The sequence below is a fragment of the Bombyx mandarina genome, chromosome A1 (genome assembly GCF_030267445.1).
Source record: "Bombyx mandarina strain Sakado chromosome A1, ASM3026744v2".
Lineage (NCBI taxonomy): Eukaryota > Metazoa > Arthropoda > Insecta > Lepidoptera > Bombycidae > Bombyx > Bombyx mandarina.
In genome coordinates, this window is record NC_143234.1 from 18,363,507 (window position 1) to 18,391,323 (window position 27,817).

The window sequence follows — 27,817 nt, forward strand, 5'->3', positions numbered from 1 at the left end:
AAATATGACTCTCTATATCTACAAACACATATATATATTGCACTTTGATAAACTCTTTAAGCATCGCATGATATTACCCGGTTTCGTGATTAGAATTTCGTCGTATTCAAAGACATTTGAGCAGTATATCATCCAATATCTAAAACATAGCACTCGAATTAAAATAATGGATATCGCATTGAAATAATGAATCCTAAAAAAAGTCTAACGAAGCAAAATCACACCTCAATACTTAGAATTGTTTTGGTTACATAATCACGACAGACTGTTTCTTTTTAGCTAGACCTTTTCTTTAGTCTGATCGAAAATTTAATTTCGAAAGATTTGAAATTATAAATTCTATTCTAAGTTCATATTTTATTATATTTATTATATTCTATACGTAAATTAATTTTTATTATAAGACTTCTGACCTACCAGTGACTTAATATTAATTTTGCCTCTTTAAATACTTGACTTACATTATAATTTCAATCAGTAACGTACTCTGCGTTTTAAAGGTTTCCCCAACCCACAGACACAGCTTACTGAGTTTCTCGCCGGATCTTCTCAGTGGGTCCCGTTTCCGATCCGGTGGTAGATTCTACGAAGCACTGCTCTTGCTAGGGCCAGTGTTAGCACCACTCCGGTTTGAGCCCCGTGATCTCACCTACACGTTAGGGCGAAGCTGATATAGCCTCTCAAGGCTATCAGCATAGGTAGGGAAAAAAAAAGTTTTCCCCTTCATTCGACTCCCATCCCTTACAAAATATATATCTTTATGAAGAACAATATATTTTTTATGCATGCTCCAAAGTTCGAGTGTGTAGTCTACACGTAATGCTGCGTTCAGTGTGCTTAGTGTGAGTTTTTTAACGTTCTCGATAACGTAAAAGTTAACTCGAATTTGTAGCGACCCTAGCGGAAAACGTAGGCAAACGCTCGAACTCCATACAAATTTGAGCTAACTTTTACGCTATCGAGAACGTTAAAAGACTCGCACTAAGCACACACGACCTTACATTCGGTAAATAAACGAGTTTACTTCATAGTCCCGTAAGACTTCCAGAAACTCGTCGAAACAAACATATAACATGATTATGCGAATAAATTTAGAAGCTGGAAACGTAAAGGAAGTTTTATTTGACACTCAGCATTCTAAATGATTGCCGTAATGATTTTAGATTCTTTTCATCTTCGCTAGATTCTCGTTATTTATAACTTTCTAGTTGCATTAACGTATGTCGTGTCTTTATCTACGATCTCATATGTTACTGTAGTTCTTTATTTAAGTATGATAATTTGAAAGCGTTAATAATTACTAATATTAAATTATAGATTTCCGAATACAAATAATAAAGCAATAAAAAATTTGCTTAAGAGATGTTAATTAGGATAAACCGATTAGTAAATCACTCGTTCTGAGAAAAATTAATGATGTTTATTTTAAATCACTCAATTTCGTTTAATGATTCGAGCTTTTTTTTTTCCTCGTCAAATTATACGTGAAACACAATGTGTGACGTCATATGCGGGTAATCACTGTGTATTGTGTGAGCTATGGTGACCCCGTACATTTTGACCCCAAATGATTTTGTGCGTAATGAAGTTGCATTCAGGCAAGTTTTGTAATGTTGGCACGGCGATTTTGTAATAATATAAAAGTCGTCCGGTTTTCTGTACCGACGCGGCCGCTATCATAAATATAAGATATTTGACGTAAACTTGATTCGCGCGTGCGATATTTTCATTATGGGTTTGCTCGTATGCAAATTTCGAAGGACAACTGTCGGACTATCGGAGATATTCCCTTCGCCGCTAATTCTCCAAGCTGATGATATTTACTCTATCAGCGCATCATTGGCTCTCGCAGTCCAACGCAAGCTGTTAACGGCAGTTATCCCACAGCAAGCCGGCATAGCAGTTTTAATAGATCTCTCGCTGCCTGGTCTTGACTATAGGCAGTAGTATCAGTTGGAATATCTATGTTAACCTACATTATACGGAAAATCGTGGATATGTATTCGAAACAAGACATGTACTTCAAATCGTTATTGTGTGTCCTCGTACAGTTTCCTCTTATAAATGTGGCTTTATTTATACGGCTCGAGGCCGCTTACAATTCAAAAAAGGACACTAAGTTGCTTTATGGAATTTACCAGATTATATATATTATTTCTGTTTTCGACATCAATAAATCTTCTTCTTCTTTGTCTCCACCTTATCCCATTAGCTGGGGTCGGCACATCGAATTTTTCCATTCCATTCTCTTCTATCAGCCGTCATTTTAACACTCACTTCTCTCTCTCTCTCTCATATCATCATTCACACACTCCGTCCATGTTTTCTTGGGTCGACCTCATCTCCCTCTACCTTGCACTACCATTTCACTCCTCTTTGAGCATCATATGTCCATACCACGCTCACCGTCCGCTCAACATATTAATATTTAGAAAATAATTTCTATCCGCTATCCGTACTATCTAAATCTATACTAATATTATAAAGCTGAAGAGTTTGTTTGTTTGAACGCGCTAATCTCAAGAACTACTGGTCCGATTTGAAAAATTATTTCAGTGTTAGATAGCCCATTTATTGAGGAAGGCTATAGGCTATGTAACATCACGCTAAGACCAATACAAGTGGTTTAACAATAAAGAATGTTTCAAAATATGGGTTTAAATAGCTCCTTAACATTCTATAATTCAAAAATATTTTCACTTTCTACGTAAATGAAGATTCAGTATCTTCGGTCTTGTCTTTCCTAGAATCTACTAGATATTCCGGCACATTACGTGCCGTGACTTAACTACAAGGCTACAAGGTTAAGTTATAATTATAACGGCCGTCTGGTGTAGTGGTAAGTGACATGGTCACTACACAAGAGGGTCGCGGGTTCGAATCCCGCCAAGGGAAGATATTTGTATGATAAATATAAATGTCTTTTCCAGGGTTATGGATGTATATTAAATATATGTATGTGTATAATAAAAATCTTACATTTATTTCCGTTATCTGGTACCTGTAACACAAGTTCTTTACGAACTTATCACGGGACCAGTTAACGTGGTGTGATTGTTAGTAAATATTTATTATTATTATTATAATTATAACCATAAATTATGCATAAATCCAACGTAGCATTAAGTATTCCGTAAATGATTCTGTTTAATATGAAAAGTGACAGCAGGCATTGGTCATTCATTGTTATCAATAAAATTATAAATGAACTAACTGTATTAAAACCAGTTGTGACGTTACACGCGTTATCAACAGATTACTTATATTTAATACAGTGTAGTGTTGAAATCGTATTGTAACGCAACTAGTTGCCAGAGCGAGTGTTAAAACTAGTTTTTAACCGACTTCAAAAAAGGAGGAGGTTTAACTCATAACTTTTGACTGGGTGGAATCGATTTTGATGATTCTTTTTTTTATTAGAAAGCTGACGCTTCCCGCGTAGTCCCATTTCGATTTAGTCTAGTTCTGATAATGGTAACCATGAGAAAACCATATATGTATATCTTAAATTTGCATTAAATACGTGCGCGACAAATAGATGAATAACTCAATATCACGCCAACCGATTTCGATGATATTATTGTTTTTAGTGTACATTAATTTGTTTTGGAATATCTTTTTTTTCTATTTGAAGTCGCTTTTTGTTACAGCTTATCTATTTACAATTATTATGTATTGGTTTATATAAGTAAATGGTATGTGAGTATGCGTGATCTCTTAACAACTGGTATTAACCTATAGCAGTCCACTGCTTCCATATGCCTCTCTAATTGCCCGCCACTGAACACAATCCTCGGCTTCTTTAATTCCTCTCTTCCAGTCACCCTGCATAGATCGTCACCCCGTCCAGCCTGAGGGTTATGATTCGAAGATACACATTCAAAATTTCTGATTTGTTCTGTTTTAAGCAGCCTATTTATGTTTCAAGAATTATGATCCGCTTAGGGATAATTCGTATAGCCCATGGCGTCATCTGACTGGTGCTCCCACTGGAATACTAAACATGTTGTGCTAAATACTAAACTTGAATATTAAACTGGTGGTAGATTCTGCGAAGCACGGCTCTTGCTAGGGTTCGTGTTAGAAACGTCATCAGGTTTGAGCACCGTGAGCTCACCTACAAATTCGGCGAATCTAGAATAACCCCTGGAGGCTACTAGAATAGGTACGAAAAAAAAAGTGTTTTTAATAAAAGCAACCGGTATTGTATAACCATTAGAGGGTGCAAGAAAAAAGGAAAAACAGGTCAAATTAAAATGGTTCATTCGATAAAAAAAATAACAGAAACGTCATAGACACTTATAAGTTTATTGTACAATTTACGACATTTCCAACAAAGTTTTTGCGATGACAAAGGTTTCACATATCGAAATATCTATCAGAATATCGAACGAGATATATTGTTTTGTATCAAAAGCTAATATTTGTAAACCAGTTCACCTTCCTTTTGTGAGGTTGAATTGAATCTTTGCGAAGTTGTTTATAATAATAAATAGTGCCATTTATGTACGAAAGTTGTTTTTTTTTTGTTATTGCTTAGATGGGTGGACGAGCTCACAGCCCACCTGATGTTAAGTGGTCACTGGAGCCCATGGACATCTACGACGTAAATGCGCCACCCACCTTGAGATATAAGTTCTAAGATCTCAGTATAGTTACAACGGCTGCCCCACCCTTCAAACCGAAACGCATTACTGTTTCACGGCAGAAATAGGCAGGGCGGTGGTACCTACCCGCGCGGACTCAAAAGAGGTCCTACCACCAGTAAAAATGTTATGTGGTATGTGGCGTTAGTTATTTTATTTTAGGTATTATAAAAATTGGTAGATGCGCTCATGACCTACCTGGTATAAAGTGGTCACTGAAATCGATAAATATCATAATGTTCATACTGTCTTGAGATACCGAATGGATTTAAAAGGTTTAATTGTATGTACATATATGAGGCCATCAGCGTAAAAGTGTCCTAACCCACAATTTTTCAAAATTGGTGTTTCTAAATTACAATTTATTTAAAACAAAATAAATTTTGACGCAAAACCGGTCTATCCCTAGTTTCAGCGATAGATAACAAAAGATGGCTTTGTAAACATTATTTTCGCGCGTATTGTTTTTGCCTACGAAGCAGTGTAAAACTAAATTGTAAACCTCGATATCTCCATACTAACTATGGTAAGCTTAGGCCACTTTTGCACTGACGACTTCATATAATAGTTGTCCCATCATGGTGGTAGGACCTCTTGTGAGTCCGCACGGGTAGGTACCACCGCCCCGCCTATTTCTGCCGTGAAGTAGTAATGCGTTTCGGTTTGAAGGGTGGGGCAGCCGTTGTGACTATACTGAGACCTTAGAACTATATCTCAAGGTGTGTGGCGCATTTACGTTGTAGATGTCTATGGGCTCCAGTAACCACTTAACATCAAGTGGGCTGTGAGCTCGTCCACACAGCTAAGCAATAAAAATAAAAAAAAAAAAAAAAAAAATTTAACCCAGTACGTATGTTTGCTTGTGACCGGAAAAAACCGGCCTTAAATTTAAAAAAAAAGTAACTTGTAGCTCATGTTTCTTCGAAGTCAGAATGAACTGAAAGTTGTCGTGGTCTAAAGGATAAGCGTCCGGTGCATTCGTGTTGAGCGATGCACCGGTGTTCGAATCCCAGGCGGGTACCAATTTTTCTAATGAAATACGTACTCAACAAATGTTCACGATTGACTTCCACGGTGAAGGAATAACATCGTGTAATAAAAAAACCAAAACCCGCAAATTTTAATTTGAGTAATTACTGGTGGTTAGGACCTCTTGTGAGTTCGCACGGGTTTGGACGGTTCGAAGTGTGGGGCAGCTGTTGTAACTATACTTGAGACCTTAGAACTTATATCTCAAGGTTGGTGGCGCATTTACGTCGTAGATGGCTATGTGCTCCAGTAACCACTTAACACCAGGTGGGCTGTGAGCTCGTCCACTCATCTAAGCAATAAAAAAAAAAGAACTAACGATTAATTATAAATTATGAAAGTTATGAGAGTGACAATATTGTGAGATTATTCGGCTTGCACAAAGACTCCGTCCTGGAGATTCATACGTTATTAGCGTAGGTACGTGAGTGCGCTGACGTATTTTAAATTCACGCTATCAACCCCGAGATGTCCTCGTCGAGGACGTGACTCCCACACAATTTGCACTCGCACATAAAATTTCCACTCCGCCATCCCCGTTTTTACTGTTTCATTCACGCGTGCGTATATTTTTCAGCTAAACTTATCAACGTGTCGTTCGTTGGTCACGTGTTTGGGGTTCGGAACGGTTCACGTGTTCTTTAAAGCTGGATTGTAAAATAATTTGTAAACTAGTGACAGCGATAAATCAAACGTGTTTTATAAAATGTTTTTGATTCATTTTACTGGTGGTAGGACCTCTTGTGAGTCCGCGCGGGTAGGCACCACCACCCCGCCTATTTCTGCCGTGAAGCAGCAATGCGTTTCGATTTGAAGGGTGGGGCAGCCGTTGTAACTATACTGAGACCTTAGAACTTTCATCTCAAGGTGGGTGGCGCATTTACGTTTTAGATGTCTATGGGCTCCAGTAACCACTTAACACCAGGTGGGCTGTGAGCTCGTCCACCCATCTAAGCAATAAATAAAAAATCAAGATTGAATCTATTAAACTCGATGATCGCACAAAGATTCTAATCATATCTCCGTTTTCGTGAATGTTTCGAATTTAAAATCGAATTGAGGTCCTTCTTTTTTTTTTTTTTTCGGAATAATTCCGCGGGACGGTCTTCAAGCCAACGTGTTTCGCTACAAATTGCACTTAGAAAACGTAGGTACGTTATCAGAATAACAATGGTTGCTTGCGACTTATCGCCGCCCGATAAAAATGTCCACTGAAAACACACCGTGTCAACGACCTCACGATCCCCATCCTTTATCGCGATGAGAAACTGGAGCGAAAAGTCGATTTGAAGTCATGCTACTGTGAAGAATCGTTGGCTAAAAAAATTCGATCGCGTTTAGTTTATGATTTTTTACATAGATGTCGCTACATGCAACTATTCGACCTTGTTTTCTATTATACATTCTCTCTACTTTACAACAATCTCTGGTCTGTATTTCTAAAGAATTTTTAGCTCATATCAAAACACAACAATGATCCATGCTGTGCATGTGTGACCCTAAGTGTTAGTTGAAGAAATCTGATCTTCGGTCAATTTAATTATTGATCGCTTGAATTTAAAAATTGGTGATTTTTTTCTTACTTAAATAATCAAAAAGTAACCGAAATAGATTGCATAAGATCTATATATTAATACGTGAAGCAAAAACTTTGTATCCCTTTTTACGAAAATTGCGCGGACGAGGGAGTATGAAATTTTCCACACTTATAGAGAATATAGAGAAGAAGTGCACAATGCTAATATTTTTTTAAAATAACGCATAAAAGATACATTAAATCGATAAAGAAAACATTACACACACTACATACCATGTATTTGACGCACAAACGCATGCATACTATTTATTGTCAAACTTTTGTTCTTGACGTCTGTTGTCAAATTGAGAATAGATTAAATGTGATTTGTCTTTGTTAATATTTTTATAGTGTAGTCTTGGCGAAATTTGTGATTATAGAAGTATAACATACAATCATAATAGTGTACAAACTTACAACTCCAATTAATTATAGTCGAATTTCGACTACTACGGGACTTCTAGTATTGGTAAATCGTTAAATATTTAGCAACAAATGAGCCTTCAGGTCGTCTGACGTCAATAAACGAAAACATTGAGATGAATATCTTGAAGGGGAGTAAGTAACATGGAGGTTATTGAATGGAAACTTTAGCCGCGTTACCGCACACATAATCCTGAACGATGGCCATTATAATTACTTAGATAAAACGAATGGTTTCGGTTAACTTCCTTTACTGAAAATAAAGTAATCACTAACAATTAACTTTATGGTCTATTAAGTCGTTTTGCGAATTTCCGTTTGCTATTTCGCTCCGGTGTTCGAATTACAAATGTTGTTTCTATTTCTGAAAGAGAAACCAAATTAGATTAGGCTTCTTTAGGAATTAAACTAGAGGCGTGTTTTGTGATGCCTGCGTTTTTCTTGGTATAGATGATTTTTTTAAATAAAATGCTCCCACTGGTGGTAGGACCTCTTGTGAGTCCGCCCGGGTAGGTACCACCACCCTGCCTATTTCTGCCGTGAAGCAGTAATGCGTTTCGATTTGAAGGGCGGGGCAGCCGTTGTAACTTTACTGAGACCTTAGAACTCATATCTCAAGGTGGTTGGCGCATTTACGTTGTAAATGTCTATGGGCTCCAGTAATCACTTAACACCAGGTGGACTGTGAGCTGGTCCATCCATATTAGCAATAAAAGAAGCTACGGAAGGAGACTATGTTGATTTTTCCGTTATTTAAGGGGTAAAGCTGAGATGTCAAAACGTAAGTGACATCCCCGACCCAGACAATGGGGCAACGAACAGCCGCTCTCGTCCTAGACATGTCCTTTCGGATCCTCTGCTTTTAGGCATTTCAAGCACCGGTCATCGCTCTTGTCGAATGCGAGGACGAAGATGACGCGTAACTTGAATCATAAATACAACCCACTGAGTTTGTCGCCGGATCTTCTCAGTTGGTCGCGATTACGATCCGGTGGTAGATTCAACAAAGCACGCCTGGTATAGCCTGAGATGCCTTGATAGCCTTGAGATATAAGATTTCCCCTACTCCGTGCGTCGTATTCCTCAATGCTGATGGTCGTGACCTTTACGGAGTACTTTTGTTAGGACTATGTTCCTCCATTCTTTCCTGTCCTCCGAGTAGTGGATAGCGACATTCATGCCGCGTCTTAATCTGATCGGATCAGCGCATGGGACTTCGCCCCCTAGGCCTCTTTCCTTCCACTTTACCGATGATGAGAAGTCCATCGAGATTGTCACTCTTTTTCCTCGACTTTAAAAAAAGTCAAAAACTAAAATCGAATAAATCGTCACATATTAACGTATATAATCGTTTATCACGTTGCCAATGTTAAAAGAGTTCAAGTTTATCGCGGTGTCTTGCCGGAAACGCTTTTATCGCACTGAAATATAATTAATATGTTAAAATTAAAACAAAATACTATGCCAATAAAAATGTATTTAGATCAAATAAAATGTAAAAATCAAAATTCATAATGGTATGAATTAATTATACATACATAAGAATTTATATCTTATCACTGACATAGTGATTATTTAACTTACAAATATATCAGTCATATAAATATCTATCTCAAACAAAGACCCTAACTTCTCATCAGACACATAATAATCATTCTCAGTGGGTCGCGTTTCCGATCCGGTGGTAGATTCTGCGAAGCACTGCTCTTGCTAGGGTTCGTGTTAGCAACATCGGCAGGTTTGAGCCCCGTGAGCTCACCTACTAGCCCGGTGACGCTGACATAGTCTCTCTAGTCTATACCGTCGGAATTAAAAAAATTATATATATTGAAAGAATACGTCATTACAATCTATTTCCGTGACAAAGATGTCTGTAGCACACTCCTTTTTATAAAATCGAATACAATAGGTACATATCCAGATTAATTGTAAACTTTCCACAGCTATCTATATCCATAATGAATTAATCAATAGGTGACACAGAAAATCGACAATTATCATTCTCGAATCTTTTCGTCAACTGATATTTTTTTTAGTTATGATTTTATTGTTGAATGTTCGTATTATAAATATAAATTTTTAGAAACAGTCAATTGATTTTTAAAACAGCAGTAAAGTATCGTTTTCTCTTCGTGTTCGTCAATCAATTTCGTTATTCTTTTATTTGGTGAAAAAAAAATTATACCCTGTATTTATTTCTCTTAAAAATATCAATAAGAAAATAAAAGAGTAATTAATACATTGAAAGAATCTAAATCTTAAGTCGGTGGTGATTATGGTCGAATTTCGATCAATGAGCGAAAGCTAGTCTTAATAATATCGAGAGTACGACTCATTTGTTGTTATAGGTCACAAACTGTATTCAACATGGTAAATACCCTGAATTACTATTTGGAACAGTTACCATTCTAAACAAAAATGCTATTCTTGTTGTGTAAGGGATTGAGTTCTTTATCTACGTCACACGAAAAAGTACAAACGTTAAATATAACGAAATTATCAATTATCTTCTTCTTCTATCTTCTATATATATATAAAAATGAATTGCTGTTCGTTAGTCTCGCTAAAACTCGAGAACGGCTGGACCGATTGGGCTAATTTTGGTCTTGAATTATTTGTGGAAGTCCAGAGAAGGTTTAAAAAGTAAATAAATATGAAAATGCTCGGAATTAAATAAAAACAACAATTTTGTTTTTCCTTTTATGTGTCCCCCGTCGAATGGATTTCTTTTGTTTGTTTTAAGTTTATTTAATACAAAAGCTTAGGTCTTTTATTTATCGATTGAGGCACTACGAAGTCTGCCGGGTCAGCTAGTTAGTCTCTTCAATATAATACGTAGTAAGCTTTGTTTATGATTCTTACCAAGCTTTTTGGTTTGAATAAAAATAACTTCAACGTGTTTATCCAGTTATTTTAATTATTGAAATTGTTAATTGTCTCAATCAATTATTACGTGTAAAAGAGATGAAGAGATATAACGTTTTTTTTATTAGCTTTGTCGATCAACATGCCACGTTGAAAATGATCTCTAAGAAAAGGAGAATAAGGTTCAGTTATCCTAAAATTTATTAGCGTCATACAAAACGCCCATTTCTACTTCTTACAAGTTTCAATAGTAAATTCAGTATTCGGTTCTTCTCAAACACTTCTCACCGACTATTTTCTCGTACGAAAAATTAAACAAACTGGGATAAATATGGGCGCTTTTGATATAAAGGAGATTGTGGGTTCGATCCTATAATTATTGTCGATATTTTTTCAAGATACATTCGTATTTCATGAAGTGGCTAGAATATCTTTTTTGCAACGCAAATCTTTCAATAAAACTTTTATTTCAAAGTAAACATCATAGAAAGCGTCATCGCTGTGGCGTATTCGGAAACTTTCACCGCATTCCCGCGCCTCTTTGTTTCGAAGCGGATACATCATTAATAAGTTATGTTTATCGACGCGACAGTTCGATATAACCATGTTTGCTTATCGTCGTTTTTTTTACGTTACTTAGTTTTTTGCGTGTGTCTTCAGAAGTGTCCCTGTGTTCTGAATATTAATGAGAAAGTAAGCGTTGCTGTCACATATTTCGGGTCTACGTTCTGTATATGTAAAATTTTATGATTTGTTTATGTTTACATTCATAATTATTGTTTGCATCTAAAATTTATTATGAGAAGATAATTCAATAACAAAAAAATCACGAGCATTTATTTTTCAATTTTTTTATTAGCGCCTATAAGAACACTGATAGGCTGCTCTAAATAGTTTTGGACAGTCATTTTAATTCAATAAACTACGCGAGGCCTTTGAGATTTGGAGCCTATAATTACTCGTAAAACCGTCTTTCGGCAGCAATGTATACTGAATTAGTAAAAAATATACTAGCCTTCAGCCACTTGCAGCTCACGGAAGATAAACAATTGCGAGGTTTTTATTTCTTGTATTGGTCAGGTTCAATTATAGAAACTACATTGAATGAAAATAATCACAACGCGCACTTTTTTACAAAGACTAATCGACAATAATACTGGCCTGTACAAAACGTCGGGTGATTTTGTATTTTTTCTTTTTTCCTACCTATGCTGATAGCCTTGAGAGGCTATATCAGCGTTACCCTAGCGTGTAGGTGAGCTCTCGGGGCTCAAACCAGGAGGTGTTGCTAACACTGGCCCTAGCAAGAGCAGTGCTTCGCCGAATCCACCACCGGATCGGAAACGCGACTAACTGAGAAGATCCGGCGAGAAACTCAGTGGACTGTGTCTATGGGTTAGTTTACTCGCCGAACCCTTGGTCGCAAGCAACGGGTTCGACGAGAACGGTGACCGGTGTCAGGTGCGATGACGTAGGCGTCATACGATGAGGGTTTGCGTCTGCGTTTAGTCGTGTGCGAGTATTTACCTACTTGCTACCCTACCTACGAACGGATGATGGGAAGTAATAGTTGACTCCAGGCGAACTTTTACGGTGGGCGGCACGGCTTCGCTCTGCCCCTAGCATTGCTGAAGTGCATGGGTGACGGCAACCACTCACCATCAGGTGGGCCGTATGCTCGTCTGTCTACAAGTGCAATAAAAAAAAAGAACTGATTATTAGTTTTGGTTTCAGTACAAATTTAACAATCTCGTACTCTCTTGCCTTTTAATTTTCTCAATGCAACGACGAGTATGACATTTCGATATTAATTTAATACTTTTATATCTTAGAGGTTCCCAAATTTTGTTATTGAGTTCAACACGTGCTGAGCCTTTTTTTTTCTTCATAAAAACTCACCGAAAAATTCTCAACACGTGCATAGTTACTTTAAAGCATTCTGCGAACAGCAAAGATAATCTAATCTATCTATATATATAAAAATGAATTGCTGTTCGTTAGTTTCGCTAAAACTCGAGAACGGCTGGACCGATTTGGCTAATTTTGGTCTTGAATTATTCGTGGAAGTCCAGAGAAGGTTTAAAAGTTAGATAAATATGAAAATGCTCGGAATTAAATAAAAATTGTTATTTTGCTTTTCCTTTGATGTATCCCCGTCGGACGGATTGTTTGTTTTAAGTTTATATCATACAAAAGTTTAGGTCTTTTATTTATCGATTGAGGCACTACGAAGTCTGCCGGGTCAGCTAATATGTTGATAATTCTCGAACTCTAGAGAATACTGATTTATAATACGCGGACGTATTTAAATTGTTCGGATTGCGATTATGTAAGTCAGTGTGTGTGTGGTCCTCAAACTGGTCATTAATGTGTCGCTGTTTAGGGGTTGCGTAACTGGTATTAATACTCTTTATCTTTATTAACGTCTTATTAAATGTCCGTTACGTAAAATATTCCGGTTTTTAAATGTGCATTATTGTTTACGTAATGTGTCGAACCATCCGATTTACGAAATTTTAATCCTACATCCTACGTACAATCAATATCAATGAACACATGAACATAGTATCGCGCTTATTTTGTTTAGTATTGCGTTTAGACAAATCAGACTTTACAGGTCTTTTAAATATACATTTTTTGTTTTCGTAAATTTGTTTGCTTGAGTGTCTCACAAAATCAACTTTAAAAAAAAATGAATGCTTTGATCATGGGTGGACGAGCTCACAGCGCACTTGGTGTTAAGTGGTTACGGAGCCCATAGACATCTACAACGTAAATGCGCCACCTACCTTGAGACATAAGTTCTAAGGTCTCAGTATAGTTACAACGGCTGCCCCACCCTTCAAACCGAAACGCATTACTGCTTCACGGCGGAAATAGGTAGGGTGGTGGTACCTACCCGTGCGGACTTACAAGAGGTCCTACCACCAGTAATTCAACTTGAATGATCTAGCATGTTGTGAATTGGGATTTAATACGACACGTTTGTCACTAAATCGAGAGTAAGGCGATTTTTAATGCTCATTAATATTTGAACGATGTGTAAATTTGTTATCAGGTACGACAAGTGGGACCGGGACAGGGGCGGGGGCGGAGGCGCGGGCGGCGCGACCGGCGGCTCGTGGGCGGGCCGCGACCGCGAGCGCGACCGCGAACGAGAGCGGCAGGCTCGCGCGAACCAGATGTCGCAGGCGCATGCCGCCGAGCCGGACGCCTCCTCGCTGTTCTCGGCGCCCATCAGGGTGAGTCCTTCCAACCCTAACTTTCTTATCTATACTATAATATATAAATCTACAGTGGTTTTTACGGATGTTCCGTTATAACTACTGAACCATGCATCCGATTGACTTGAAACTTGGTATCCATGTAGAAAATACACGTGCTTAATGGATAGGCTTAATCTATACATATTAATAAAATTGGAGTGTCTGTTTGTAATATTGAAATAACCGCTTTTTACTACATGCATATGAATATATATACGGTACATACACCAAAATAACATTTTTTACAATTTTTGTCTGTCTGTCTGTTTGTTCCGGCTAATCTCTGGAACAGCTGGACCGATTTTGACGGGACTTTCACTGACAGGTAGCTGATGGTATAAGGAGTAACTTAGGCTACTTTTTTTAGACTAGCTTCGCCCCGCGGCGTCACCCGGGGTACGACAATAACCGCTGGTAACATCGCGGGACTCTACTATTTCAATAATAATTCAATAATAAAATTTAATGTTTCCGAAGCGAAGCGAGGGCGGGTCGCTATAAAAAATAAAACACGCGATGTAAAGAGTAGTACATTTTTTTTTTCGTTATTGCTTGAATGGGCGAGCTCACAGCCCATCTGGTGTTAGGTGGTTACTGGAGCCCATAGACATCTACAACGTAAATGGGCCATCCATCTTGAGATATAAGTACTAAGGTCTCAAGTATAGTTATACCGGCTGCCCTACCCTTCAAACCGAAACGCATTACTGCTTCACGGCAGAAATAGACAGGGCGGTGGTGCCGATACGTGCGGACTCACAAGAGGTCCTACCACCAGTAAAATGCAAAAAAAGTGTTTCAAATAAAGTACTTCCTTAAAGAAATAGAAGTTCCAAAAATCTTCATCGCGCTATTCAAATGGAAACGTACACTTAACTTGAATTATTGTGGAGTCAACGGTTGCGGAGTTACTAAAATTCAGACATTCCCTATTTGAAGAGGCCACAGACCGCACCGGCGCGGCTCTCGGTTCAATTATTAAAAAACTTACACAGCAAAGGATTCGCTTTGAACGGCCCAAATGAATATTTACCGGATCATCGTTACGTTCGTTTACTTTGTAACAAGTTCGACGTTCGTATGACGCGCGTTAGCTACCTTCTCTCCGAAATTGTACGTTCTGTTATGGGAATTTACTCTGAGGTCGTTTTAAAAAAAGGAAACTTTTAGGATACGAACTATTTATTTGATTTACACAATATGGATGATAGCCCTCAGAGCAATCCCGGCAGCCGCACCCGTACTCTAAGTCAGTTCACTCTCTACTGACTGTTCTCCGGTCTCCTCTGAAGTCTCTACCTCGGACCGTCTAGTCAGCGGTTCGAGGATATCAGCATTTTAGGGTTCAGTACAGAGATATATTATAACAGTTCGAATACATTGCGTGTTTACGAGTTTACTTCGTGTGAGATCACGTGTTTTTGTGCCCCGTTTGTGGCTTGATGATATTATGGTACTCGCAAAACAGAGCGATCAAGGTAATTTTTTTTTTTTTTTTATAAAGTCTTTTCCGACGTCTCGAGCACTTTTAAGTTTTTGTGGTCACGGACGACGAAGTTGTTGTTAATCGTCCATATTTTACAGTTGTTTAGCACAATAAAAAAAACTTGATTTTCAATCGTAAAAATAGTAAACATGTTTTATCATTATAAATTACTGATATTATTGTAATTAGAGTCCCTTAAGAATAGCGACGCCCGTTTTTTTTTAAAGGCTAGTCGGCTTCTAATACTGTCTAATAGTGAATAATCTCCTCAGAAAAACTGGTACCTGTCTACGAGATTTCGTACACTGGAATTGTTGCATCGCTTGATACTTGATATTCGCACCTGGCGCCTTTAGATCACGAAGACTTTAAAATTGTAGTGGCCACAATGGTCGAGCTCACAATCTACACGGGCTTAAGCGACAACTGGAGAGAATAAATACCAATCGGGAATCGTAGAAAACATAATTGTAAACAGACATGCTTTAACAAAAACCGACTTCGAATAGAAAAAATAGATATTCGAAAACAAATTAATATACACTAAAAACAATAATTATCGAAATCGGTTGGCGTGTGGTGAGTTATTGAGTTATTCATCTATTTGTCACGCACGTACTTGATGCAAATTTAAGACTTAAATACCTATATGTTTTTCTCATGGATACCATTATCAAAACGTGGGACCACACGTGAAGCGTCAGCTTTCTAATAAAAAAAGAATCATCAAAATCGATTCACCCAGTCAAAAGTTGTGAGGTAACAAACATAAAAAAAAAAACATACAGTCGAATTGAGAACCTCCTCCTTTTTTGAGGTCGGTTAAAAAAGACCAATCAACAGCCCTGTATAACGTTAAGTATATGAAAACGCTGCCAAAGTGAACACTGATCAAGTTATACAACATTAATACGACGGTAAACATGTTATTAACCACATTGTTTGCCCCGTACTTGTTTGATTAATTGATCGCATTGTTTGTTTGTTACCTACGCTTTGAGCTCTTATTAATCTCGTTTCACGTGCAGTCGCATTAAATGACTTGGCTCAAGTTTACGTTGCATTCCTAATTGCGAGGCGGACTACTTTGTAAGAGTTGTGTCTATTGCTCATCGCGTGGAATAGTTACTTTGGCATAACGCTAAATTTTACTCCCCACTTCATTTACCGTAGAAAGTGAAAATATTTTTGAATTGTAGAATGTTGAGGAGCTATTTAAACTCTTATTTTGAAACATTGTTTATTGGTGCTCCACTTGTTTTGGTCTTAGCGTGATGTTATATAGCCTATATATAACCTTCCTCAATAAATGGGCTATAAAACAGTGAAAGAATTTTTAAAATCGGACCAGTAGATTCTGAGATTAGCGCGTTCAAACATACAAAATCTTCAGCTTTATAATATTAGTATAGATAAAGTACGAAGAAAAATTTACAACGCAACGTTTTTTTGATCCGTGATTCTGCCGTCTGATGGTTGTTGAGAAGAGACAAGCTCATTAGATCATCCTTTGTAATTTATTGTCTGATTACATTATATTAGTGCTAGAGCTCTAATAACGTATCTACCCTAACCGACGCCATCTAGGCGGGCTCCGGATACCTTGCCGAACGAAGAGGGCTGGTGCTCGTGACGCCGACGACTGCCGGTCCGGCGTCCCGAGGGGGAGGGTGATGGAAGAGATGTGCTCCGCACTAAACGCTTCACTCTCCCGCCTTTGCTTTTCATTCGTTCTGTCTCATGCGAGGTTCGGACGTGGGTTGTTGAGCGACAGGAGATTTTAGTCGGTTCAACTCCGACATGCCCAGTGGAGGGCGGGAGTCCGACGATATCCTCTTGACCCAAAAAAAGGTTCCAATAACGTGCTGCAAATTTAAGTGCTTAAATAATAGTTTTGATGTATTACGAGGAGATTTTGCACGTTTATCAGTGCCTTTGAGTATTATTTCCTCGCCAATAACGGAATAGAAACTTCGGGTAACATGAAGGTCTTTACATAAAAGCTCGAAGACATAGATAAACAATTGAACGAATTCTCTCTTCGACCATTCCATTTTGTTCATCACTCCCGTCTGAACTCTAGAGTATGTTTAGATATTCAGGGGAAGCTGGAAATGCCTCTACGGGCCACAAGCAATCCAGAAAGAAAACTCTTAACTAGATGACTTGACGTTTGTGTAATGTGGTTATTGGAACTCATAGGCATAATAACATACATACATACGTCGCCTCTCGCCTTCAAAAATCGAAATCTTAATCGTGCAGTATAACTGATGTCCCATTTATGAAATTGGAATGCCAAAGTCCTCCGTTCTTCTAATGGGCAGCACAATTGTACTGATCCGTTAACCCTCAGACACAGCCCACCGAGTTTCTCGCCGGATCTTCTCAGTGGGTCGCGTTTCCGATCCGGTGGTAGATTCTGCGAAGCACGGCTCTTGCTAGGGTTCGTGCTAGCAATGTGGTCAGATTCGAGGCCCGTGAGCTCACCTACTAATTAAGGTTGCGCTGATATAGCCTCTCAAGGCTCTCAGCTTAGGTAGGAAAAAAAAACTGGTCCGTAAGCGACTCAATCGATGTCCTGCCTCCGGCAAGAAACACTATTAGAATTCTATTAGTGTGAGTGGCATCAATCACAGCGTGTTTCCATTAATTCACTCATCTTACGCGCTCTTGTAACGGCTAAGATAATATAAATCGACCTTTAATTCGACCTCGGGAAAACTAAAGATTGCGTTTGTCTATATCTTATTTATTTTATCTTATCTTATTGCGTTTGGGTTATTTGAATACTGGATAAATGTTGATGGCTGTGAAGATTAGCAGCTCTGTTTTTTAATTGCGTTAGTGGGTGTTTGGAAAGTTTGAATTTTTTCATTTTTGAGGATCGTGACTGTTCTGTAGGCTTCTCATTGTTACTTTCCACATACTTCTATCTTTTGCCTGATGGAGAGTTTCGTGGTATACTTGAATAATACTAATGCCCAAATACAACAAGCGTGTTACCAAACTTCAATTGTATATTTATGTTTCATAGGTATTTTAAGTATGTTTTATAGGTAAATTGTTTATTTTTATTTATGTGTAAAGAAACAAAATTATTATTACCTTACATTGTGTATTTGTAGGTATATTTATAAATGTACCTAGTCAGGTCATAAATTCTGTCACATGTTTAATGTAAAATAATTGAAACAAGTTTATTCATTATGTAACCATTCATATACCAAAATGAACTTAACAAAACATAGATTCTTATGACACTAAAGTTTATTCAAAATGACCTCCGTGATTTTGAATACAGGCCTTCAATCTGCGCGGCCAGTCGTCTATCGCAGCACGAACGAGGTCCATGTCAATATCGGCGGCTGCCTTAATCAAGGATGTCTTGAGTGACTCCAAATTGGGATGAGGCTTTGAGCACGCCTTTTCCTCCAAGTGTTGCCATATGTTGTAATCTAACGGATTCAAATCTGGACTGGAGGAGGGCCAGTCTTCGTGCCGGATGAAGTCGATTTCACGAGCCGCCAGCCAGTCTTGTGTGCTCTTCGCTCTATGAGCTGGCGCCGAATCTTGTTGGAATACCCAGTGCCTGTTATTGAACATGGTATGAGAAACAGGTTCCACAAGGTTCGTCAGGACTGTATTTTGATACACAACTGCATTCGTTTTTACACCTTTCTCACAAAAATGTACCTCGGTTAAGTCCCAATAAGAAACTCCCAACCATACCATGAGCGAGGATGGAAAATGACCTCGTTGGACACGCGGAATACGGTTGCTCGCTTCTTCACTACTGTGTACCTTATCATTTTGTTTGTTGTAGCTCTCTTCTACGGTAAAAATTTTTTCATCCGAAAAAAGAATTTCTCGATATTTTTTTCCCGCGTACCGCTTCAACAAAGCGGGGCATCTCTTCAGTCTCAGGTCCATTAGACGAGCATTCAAACGATGTCCTGTTTTTCTTCGATATGCCCGAAGCCCTAAGTCTTCATTTAACACTCTTTTCACCGTGGTTCTGCTTAACCCCATCTGAAGGGCCAACAGTTTCTGCTTACGTTTGGGATTTCTTTGAATTCGCGCCTTCACAGCTTTTATCACTGCTGGAGTCCTAACAGACCGAGGGCGACCACTTCTTGACCTGTCATCTACACTAGAGTCTTCATTGTATCGTTTGATGGTACGATAAACGAATATTTTGCTTATATTCAAATTTTTCAGTATGTTAAAAATTTGAATTGGCGTGTAACCGCAACGATGCAACGCAATAACTGCAACACGGTCTTCTTTAAGCGTCCACTCCATATTTAAAAATGAGTAAAATTCTAAAAGTATACATTTTTATTTTCATGAACAATTCGAAATTCGAATTCAATAAACTTTTTTGTGGCCAGCATTCTAAAAGAAAAGTTTTTACTGTGTGACAATACTTATGACCTGACTAGTTATATATGTAAGGAATTGTCTATGTGTGTATGTGTATATATTTCAATAGATTGATATACCGACTGTAATTAATTCGTTTCCAAATTATTCTTTTCCACCTGTTGGTTGTCTAGAAGGGATCGTTCTTAGCGATAAGACCGTCAATTGTAAAAATTTTTTGTATTTAATGTTTCGCATTGTCTTTTTTTTTTTTGGTGTACAATAAAGAATTCTCTCTCTCTCTCTCTCTCAAACGGTTCGAACCTTGCGAACTTACCTGTTCCGTATAGATAGATACATCAAATAACCTTGTCGATATCAATGAAACGTCCAGTTTAATCAGACCTATGATAGCGAAACCGTCGCTTCGTCGTGCTTTACAGATAAACAAAACGACGCGGATCAAATTAATTTTGTCGTCTACATCCAATGTCAAGCGGGTTCGAGGTCGCCACTCTGTTTACGTTATACGTAGGTAATTACGGTTCATGCGAAGCGTCGAGTCGTGATGTAAATTGTTCGCAAAATGCTTCTAAAACATTCGGATGCTCGTCGGTATTGAGATAATGAGCGTCCCGTTGTTTAGAAACGGGTACGATTCTCGCACAGTCTTATGTTGCCGAATGGAGAGATTAAACTTTAGAGATTTTACTGGTGGTAGGACCTCTTGTGAGTCCGCGCGGGTAGGTACCACCACCCCGCCTATTTCTGCCGTGAAGCAGTAATGCGTTTCGGTTTGAAGGGCGGGGCAGCCGTTGTAACTATTCTTGAGGCCTTAGAACTTATATCTCAAGGTGGGTGGCGCATTTACGTTGTAGATGTCTATGGGCTCCAGTAACCACTTAGAACCAGGTGGGCTGTGAGCTCGTCCACCCATCTATAGTTACAACGGCTGCCCCACCCTTTAAACCATCTAATCAATAAATAAAAAATAAAAAATAAATCAGACTACTCCGTACCTCACTAGTTGATGTATAAAGTAACCACGTCAGATATTAGGAAACTGTTTATGAGTTATTTCGTTTTGTTTGAGCCGGTTACTTGCATACGCGACCTCGTTCAATGCAGACACGTGTATACGGAAAACCAAATGTAATTAGATCCGCCCCGCACCCCTCGTCTATTAACCGTACAGATCTCGGAGGGGATATCATTTGTGGCTAGCTAGAGCATTTATGTTGGACGTCCCTGACTTAAGTGTACGAATTTCGAATATATTGTTCACTTCATTAAGCACACTATTCTGTTCTTCTTCAGTTTATGAATGAGATTATTGCACTGCGATTTAAGTTTCATATCGAGGGATGAATGATAATGATTTGGTCTAAGTAGTATTTCACTTAATACGCGACGTTTATATTGTAATTAAAGATGCATTTTATTGTTTAACTAGCGACCCGCCCTCGCTTCGCTTCGGAAACTGTAATTTATTATTGATTTCTCCACTATTTAATGGATGTTATTATACATATAAACCTTCCTCTTCAATCACTCTATCTATTAAAAAAAACCGCATCAAAATCCGTTGCGTAGTTTTAAAGATTTAAGCATACATAAGGACAGACAGATATAGGGACAGAGAAAGCGACTTTGTTTTATACTATGTAGTGATTAGTATCATCAGTTCGATCTATTTAGTCGAACTTTTAGTTATATTTCAGTCAGTTCAGTTATATTTTTTGTGATTTAAATGTTGGTTGATAGCATTTTTTTTTATCATTCGCCTCTGCTACGTTTCCGGCGACAATGACCTTCATTTATGTTAGGAAGTATATTTTTTATTTAAATTTATTAAATTAAGTTACGTATTTTTATATATATTTATATTTATTCAAGCCTCTTAAAATACAAACACGTACAAGAATTCTTAACACTAGTATAATAATATACATGGCTTTTTTATGAGGTATACATTAACAATATTCCCTGACTTTTATGCTAGGAAAACCTGTGTTACAAAAGTCAGTGGTTCAGTGCTAGGTCACCAGGTAAAGTAAGTTAGTTAACCAGGAAGAGCCATCTGTAAGAATATAGTACGTACGTGTGTGTGTGTGTGTGTGTGTGTGTGTGTGTGTGTGTGTGTGTGTGTGTGTGTGTGTGTGCGCGTGTGTGCGTGGGCGTGTGTGCGTGGGCGTGTGTGCGTGTGCGTGTGTGTGAGTGTGCGTGTGCGTTTGCGTGTACGTGTGTGCGTGCGTGTGTGCGCGTGTGTGTGTGTGCTTGTGTGTGTGTGCTTGTGTGTGTGTGTGTGTGTGTGTGCGTGGGTGTGTGTATGTTATTGTTAGCAATTTCAAGTTCAACTATTAAGCGACTATTCCGTTTTCTCTTAGCCATAGAATATTAGACCAGAACGTTAAAAGAAGAGCAGGCACATACGCACTAAAGAGTGCTTTGGTCATACATTTCTATTGTATCAATCTCACGGTCCAACTTTATACAAGAGTACAAAGACATAGCATTCTTTGATGCTCACCTAGTCTCAACCTGAGCTCATAGTCGTCACAAGGCGAATTCCACCGCCCACCTGAAGATATGATATCTATGTGTCGATTAGACTATTTTTCTCATCTCCTTCGACCACCGTAACTGTAAAGTTATCAAAACGTCTGATTAAAATATGCGAAAATAAACACGAAATTAAATCGTACAAACTGTCGGTCAATGCGTCTCGCGAAAATATTAATTTGTATGTTTATTTATTTATACTAGAGGTCCCGCAGTAGTCGAAATTCGACTATAATTAATTGGAATTGTAAGTTTGTACACTATTATGATTATATTTTACACTTCTATGATCACAAATTTCCCCAAAACTACACTATAAAAATATTAACAAAAACAAACAATATTTAATCTCAATTTGACAACAGACGTCAAAAACAAAAGTTTGACAATAAATAGTATGCATGCGTGTGTGCGTCAAATACATGATGTGTAGTGTGTGTAATGTTTTCTTTATTGATTTAATGTATCTTTTATGCATTATTTTAAAAAAAAAATTAGCATTATGCTCTTCTTCTCTATATTCTCTGTAAGTGTGGAAAATTTCATACTCCTCCGTCCGCGCAATATTCGTAAAAAGGGATACAAAGTTTTTGCTTCACGTATTAATATATAGATTCAACCCCGAGTATGATTAGCGTTTACTTTGCAAAATGAAACGTAATTCCGGATCTATTAAGGATATCCTTTCGCGTTGTCGTCGTTACATGTAAATACATACTTGAACACATCGATAGCTACAAGGAAAATGTTATCTCAATCTCAATGATTTTTTGAAATAATAATTCGAAAATGACCGGGATTTTCTATAAAAGCGTATTGTTTTTGTTTTTTTAAACTATTATTTATTTTTCATTTTTTTGGGTGAATGTCAATTTTTTAAATATTTTTTTTAATATAGAATTGTCATCGGTCCTTAATAAGTATGCCAAATTTCGAGTTAATATCCGACGTTTTGAAGGGGGTCAAAATCATGTTCAAAGATTCCGTTACACACCAACATAAGTACGTCTGAAGCTAATAAAAGCGTATTAAAAAAAATGCATTACGCGAAAGTTAACAGAAACGATATCAATTATAACTAACAATTCCGTAAAATGTAGAGAGACTTCATGTCTCGAGTGAATCGGGCAACGAACGCAGATAGATACCCTGCTATGCACGAGCGCGATGTTTTGTTATATCATCTAGACGCGTCTAGACGTCCTCATTACCAACCCCCCAACCCTCGACCGATGTTTCGCATTCGCAAAATATAAAACGGAAAATGTTGTTTACAATTTAGTATGATGTTTGGTTTTTGTGTGTGTGTGTGTGTGTGTTTTTTTTATATTGTTGCTACAAATGAAACTTGAATGCTATTGGATTTGCTTAATATTTATTGACTCTAAATTTCAAATATCTTTCGATCCACCGCATCAGCGTTCGCTGTCTTTCCATATAAGTGTGTGTATCCACACTTATAGTCCTTATAAGACTTATAATCCACACATACTATTACGTTTATGTATGTGGATTATAGATTAGTATTATTATTTTACAATAACGACTTTGCGTGAGAACGTTCCAGAACGTATGTTTTGATTTTTTAACTGATTTTTTAAATACATATTTAACGAGCATTAATTTGGTTCCGACGCGACGATGTGATTTACTTTTTGTTTCAAAGACCTAATTTGTGTCATACTCTTAAAGAAAACTGAACGAATTGCGGAAGAGCTTACTCTTATTAAGTTGTCACGGAGCCATTACTGCCGGTAGGCTTTTACTGTGACTATTTTTTCAGTGAAGCAGTAATGCAATTCGGTCTGAAAGTTGGGGCTCCGGTAACAACGTAACACCAGGCGGACCGTGATTTCGTCGACTCACGTAGGCAAGAAGTCATCATAACGCCAATGCCACTCGAAGCGTCAATTATATTGTATAGCATCTGTAACTCCATCAACCCGTGTTTTACTACAATTTTGCGCTAGAATTTGATATTACGGTTTCACCCACCCATATATTCAGACGTTACGGATGACGTGGTCCAATTGGCCCAGTTATCGACATCGGTTCACGGCCGAACTGGAGGAGGCACAGCCAGACCGCTATCTGTCATAGAGAACTGTATTTAAATCCCGTTTGAAGAAAGGCATGGGCCCAATTCCGCTGTTCTGTAGTACGAGAGAGAGATGACCTCTAACCAATCGATCATGTGCGTGATATATGAGGCTCCGGCTGGGTGTGAGGGCTGTAAGGATGAAATCCATCCGGAAAATAACGCCTAGCGTCACGGACGCTCTGACACTTTTATCGTTTTCCTCAACTAAACGAAACTAGAGGGTTTTGCCAGCGTAACCGGGCGAGTGTAATAATAATATACACAGGTCATAGTAGAGTTTGGTTCCCGCGGTTAACACCGAAACCGACTGGTCGTCGAGGTGATAGTCGACAACTCTACATCAGCCGTCTCGGTACTGCAGTCCCAGTCAAGCCGTCTCAAGCAGTGCCGCTGGTGTTCCAGAATACCCCGTTGGACCAGACCCAGCCTGCCGCCACCCACCTGGAGAAATTAAGTCGAAATCTCAATTGATTTATATATTATGTCTTCCCTGCCTTCAAACCGAAACGCATCACCTCCCCATGAGTGCCTAATCGCAACCTAATTGTAGTCCTAATCGTATCATCCTACCACCGGTAGTTGAAGTAAAATTTCAATAGCTGTTTATGGCAAAACTGTTCATACAAACAGATTCCAAATTGCCATAAATATGTTATAGAGAACTTTTTGTAAGTTGTAAATATCAGACGCAAAGATACACGGTAAATACTAATTTAAATGCTACAGGTTGACAGTATTCAAGTGCGTATCTAATGTAATAAAAAAAATGTCAAAGAATCATTACTAGTTGTATCTACAAAGATTACTTACTTTAGAAACTAAGTTTAAGGGTAATGTTGAGACCATAAGTCCTTGCAGCTTATCCGATAGAATTAAATTATGGAGGGAACGGCTACTTGGATTGCGATAAAGAATGGATTGCTTCAGACGATAAAGTTAGAACTTTAAATATGTAAAAAAAAAAGTACTGGGACTCATTGAGCAATAATCGCCGTCTTAATCTTCTAGAAGGAAAATCTATGAGGCGCCGGAAACAGGTAGGAAATTATTACCTACCTGGCGTGGGTTCGCGCGACACGACCCGCTAGTAAATATGCGAGTTTGTTTTGTATTATCACTTCCCATATTATTATTATTTTTTTGTAAACTAATACATAGATAAATTGCTTTCAAATGCCACGGCTACTGAAAACTTCAAAATCAATTGAGTTATCTTATTTTGTCAGTTACACCTTTGTTATTTATAAAATGGCAAATAAGAATCCTTAAAAAAAAATACGTGGCGGGATTTTTATTTCTTTAATAGGTTTTTTACATTTTTCTAATGTGATGTCTGACTGACTGAACGCCTTAAAGAAAAAAATACTAGGTCTCCTTCAGTCATTGACGCGGTCGTTCAGGTCACTGTCTCATCTACAAGTCTGCGGGTTGGGGGTTGTCACTAATAGAAAATGTTTGATACCTTGAAGGGTCATAAGGTTCATTGACATGTCAACTATAAATTAACGTATATATATTCATTCATATTCATATAGATATATGATATAAGAAATTGATATTCATATACATGAATATAGATTATATAAACAGTTAAGTGCCATTTCTCCGGTGTTTGCTGACAGGGTTTCTTTATATTTATTTGTAGCTTAGTAGCTATAATTGTCATTAGTACCTATAACCTATATGTCTGGAAGAGATCGCTTTTAGCGATAAGACCGCCTACTGTACAAATGTAAATAGTGGAAATAGTCACGATTTTTTTCTTCTTCGTAATGTTAAAATGAATACTAATTAAAGAGAAAACTGCAATACAAAATTGTTTCTACAATCCATGGTTGAAACGCAGTTGTATTCAGCGAAAGATTTCGATTCGCCATCCGGCGGCGGTGTGAACTTCCGCATCCACATAGTTTCCCGATAGCTACGAATATGTCATGGATTTGAAAAAAATTATCTCAAAAGCTTGGGTATTGGTTTGGCTTTGCCTTTTTTGAAAAAAAAAAAACAAACAAAGAAACACAAATCCCTAGTGATTATTGACACTACAACATTATTTATAAGAAGAGCATGTTAGTAATCTAAATTCTTGTAGAGTATCCGTTCTACACGACCTCTATCGATATAGTGTCATTATATTACTTACCCCATCTTGGTTCGATATTATACGACCCTTCGGCGGCCGTCCTTTTTGTACTTATCTTGCACCCTCCGTGTGAACTCTAGGGCGTTGACTCCCCGAAATAGAGATTCGGCAGGTGGAAGAAATATAGTTATATAGTCACAGCTTACTCTTTTAGTCTTTATTTTATCGTTTTTTTCTGATTCGCAACGAATATTGACAGTGTCGATGACTTAATTTTATTTTTATGTTATTTTATTTTTTAGTAATTTTTTTTATTGCTTAGAAGGATGGACGAGCTCACAGCCTACCTGGTGTTGAGTGGTTACTGGAGCCCATAGACATCTACAACGTAAATGCGCCACCCACCTTGAGATATAAGTTCTAAGGTCTCAGTATAGTTTCAACGGCTGCCCCACCCATCAAACCGAAACGCATTACTGCTTCACGGCAGAAATAGGCATGGTGGTGGTACCTACCCGTGTGGACTCACAAGAGGTCCTACCACCAGTATACGCGTATATATGCGGTTTTGAATTTTAGTGAGAGTATCCGAGTTTTCAGCTAACTAATGAATAAGGTTTAATTTTGCTCATATAACTTTGCGTTCTGGCTTGCATTGTGAACTAAAGAATCTTGATCATACATTGATTGTAAATTTGTCATTAAAGCCTGGAATCGTATGTTGGATAAGTTAATTTTGATACTTGTACTTAGATTGTATTCACTATTCAAGCTAGCAAACATAACATTTGTGTGATTGCTGTTGGTACGGTTGTATTGTAAGTAAGTATGGGTAGGTGTGATCGTTCTGATTACATCTGTCGCGAAGCAATCATGTGATCCGATACGAAGTGTTGCGCAAAAATTTTTAAAACTTTGCTAGCAACTAAATATCCGCAAGTATCTGACACGTAATAATAACGTAATTACGTTGATAGTTTTAGCTGCACAAATAGATAGATATGAATCAGGCTAATAGAAATAATGTTAATAAAATAAACCCAGAGAATTCCGAGTGAAATCTATTATTCAACTGAAAAAAGTGGAATTAAAGTATCACTCTTAACAGAAGAAAAAAACAGAAGATTCGATCAACTACTCCAACGATTTTGGCTGTATCCATAAATAATTCCCGAATACAGGAAAGCTTCGCTTCGTGGGTATTTCAAGAGGAAAGTTCCGCGAAAGTCAGAAATCATAACACTATAATCAAAGCTCTCTTAACACCGAAAGCCATTTCCTTTGATCAGATATAATTGTTTCATCAAAAGCTACGTAACGTGTTTCGTTTAAAGTAATGTTTAATAAATAAATTTTCACCGTAACATTAAATGGAAATGATTCTTGTTATTGTCTGTATTGCACCTGTTTTTTCA

At 37.8% G+C, this 27,817-nt stretch overlaps 2 protein-coding genes across 7 annotated transcripts in view; one reads left to right on the forward strand and one right to left on the reverse strand.

Moving 5' to 3' along the window:
• The window catches only part of LOC114242736 (xibalbin-1), a 481,172-nt gene that overhangs the window by 436,737 nt on the left and 16,618 nt on the right, over window positions 1-27,817 (reverse strand). The gene's annotated exons all lie outside the window — the stretch shown is intronic.
• lilli (AF4/FMR2 family member lilliputian) overlaps window positions 1-27,817 on the forward strand; it is a 313,418-nt gene that overhangs the window by 165,328 nt on the left and 120,273 nt on the right. For all 6 annotated transcript variants that reach the window (XM_089740009.1, XM_089740006.1, XM_028173976.2 and 3 more), the window contains one exon: window positions 13,598-13,781. In XM_089740009.1, coding sequence (XP_089596135.1) covers window positions 13,598-13,781 — 184 coding nt within the window. The remainder of the gene's footprint in view (window positions 1-13,597; window positions 13,782-27,817) is intronic.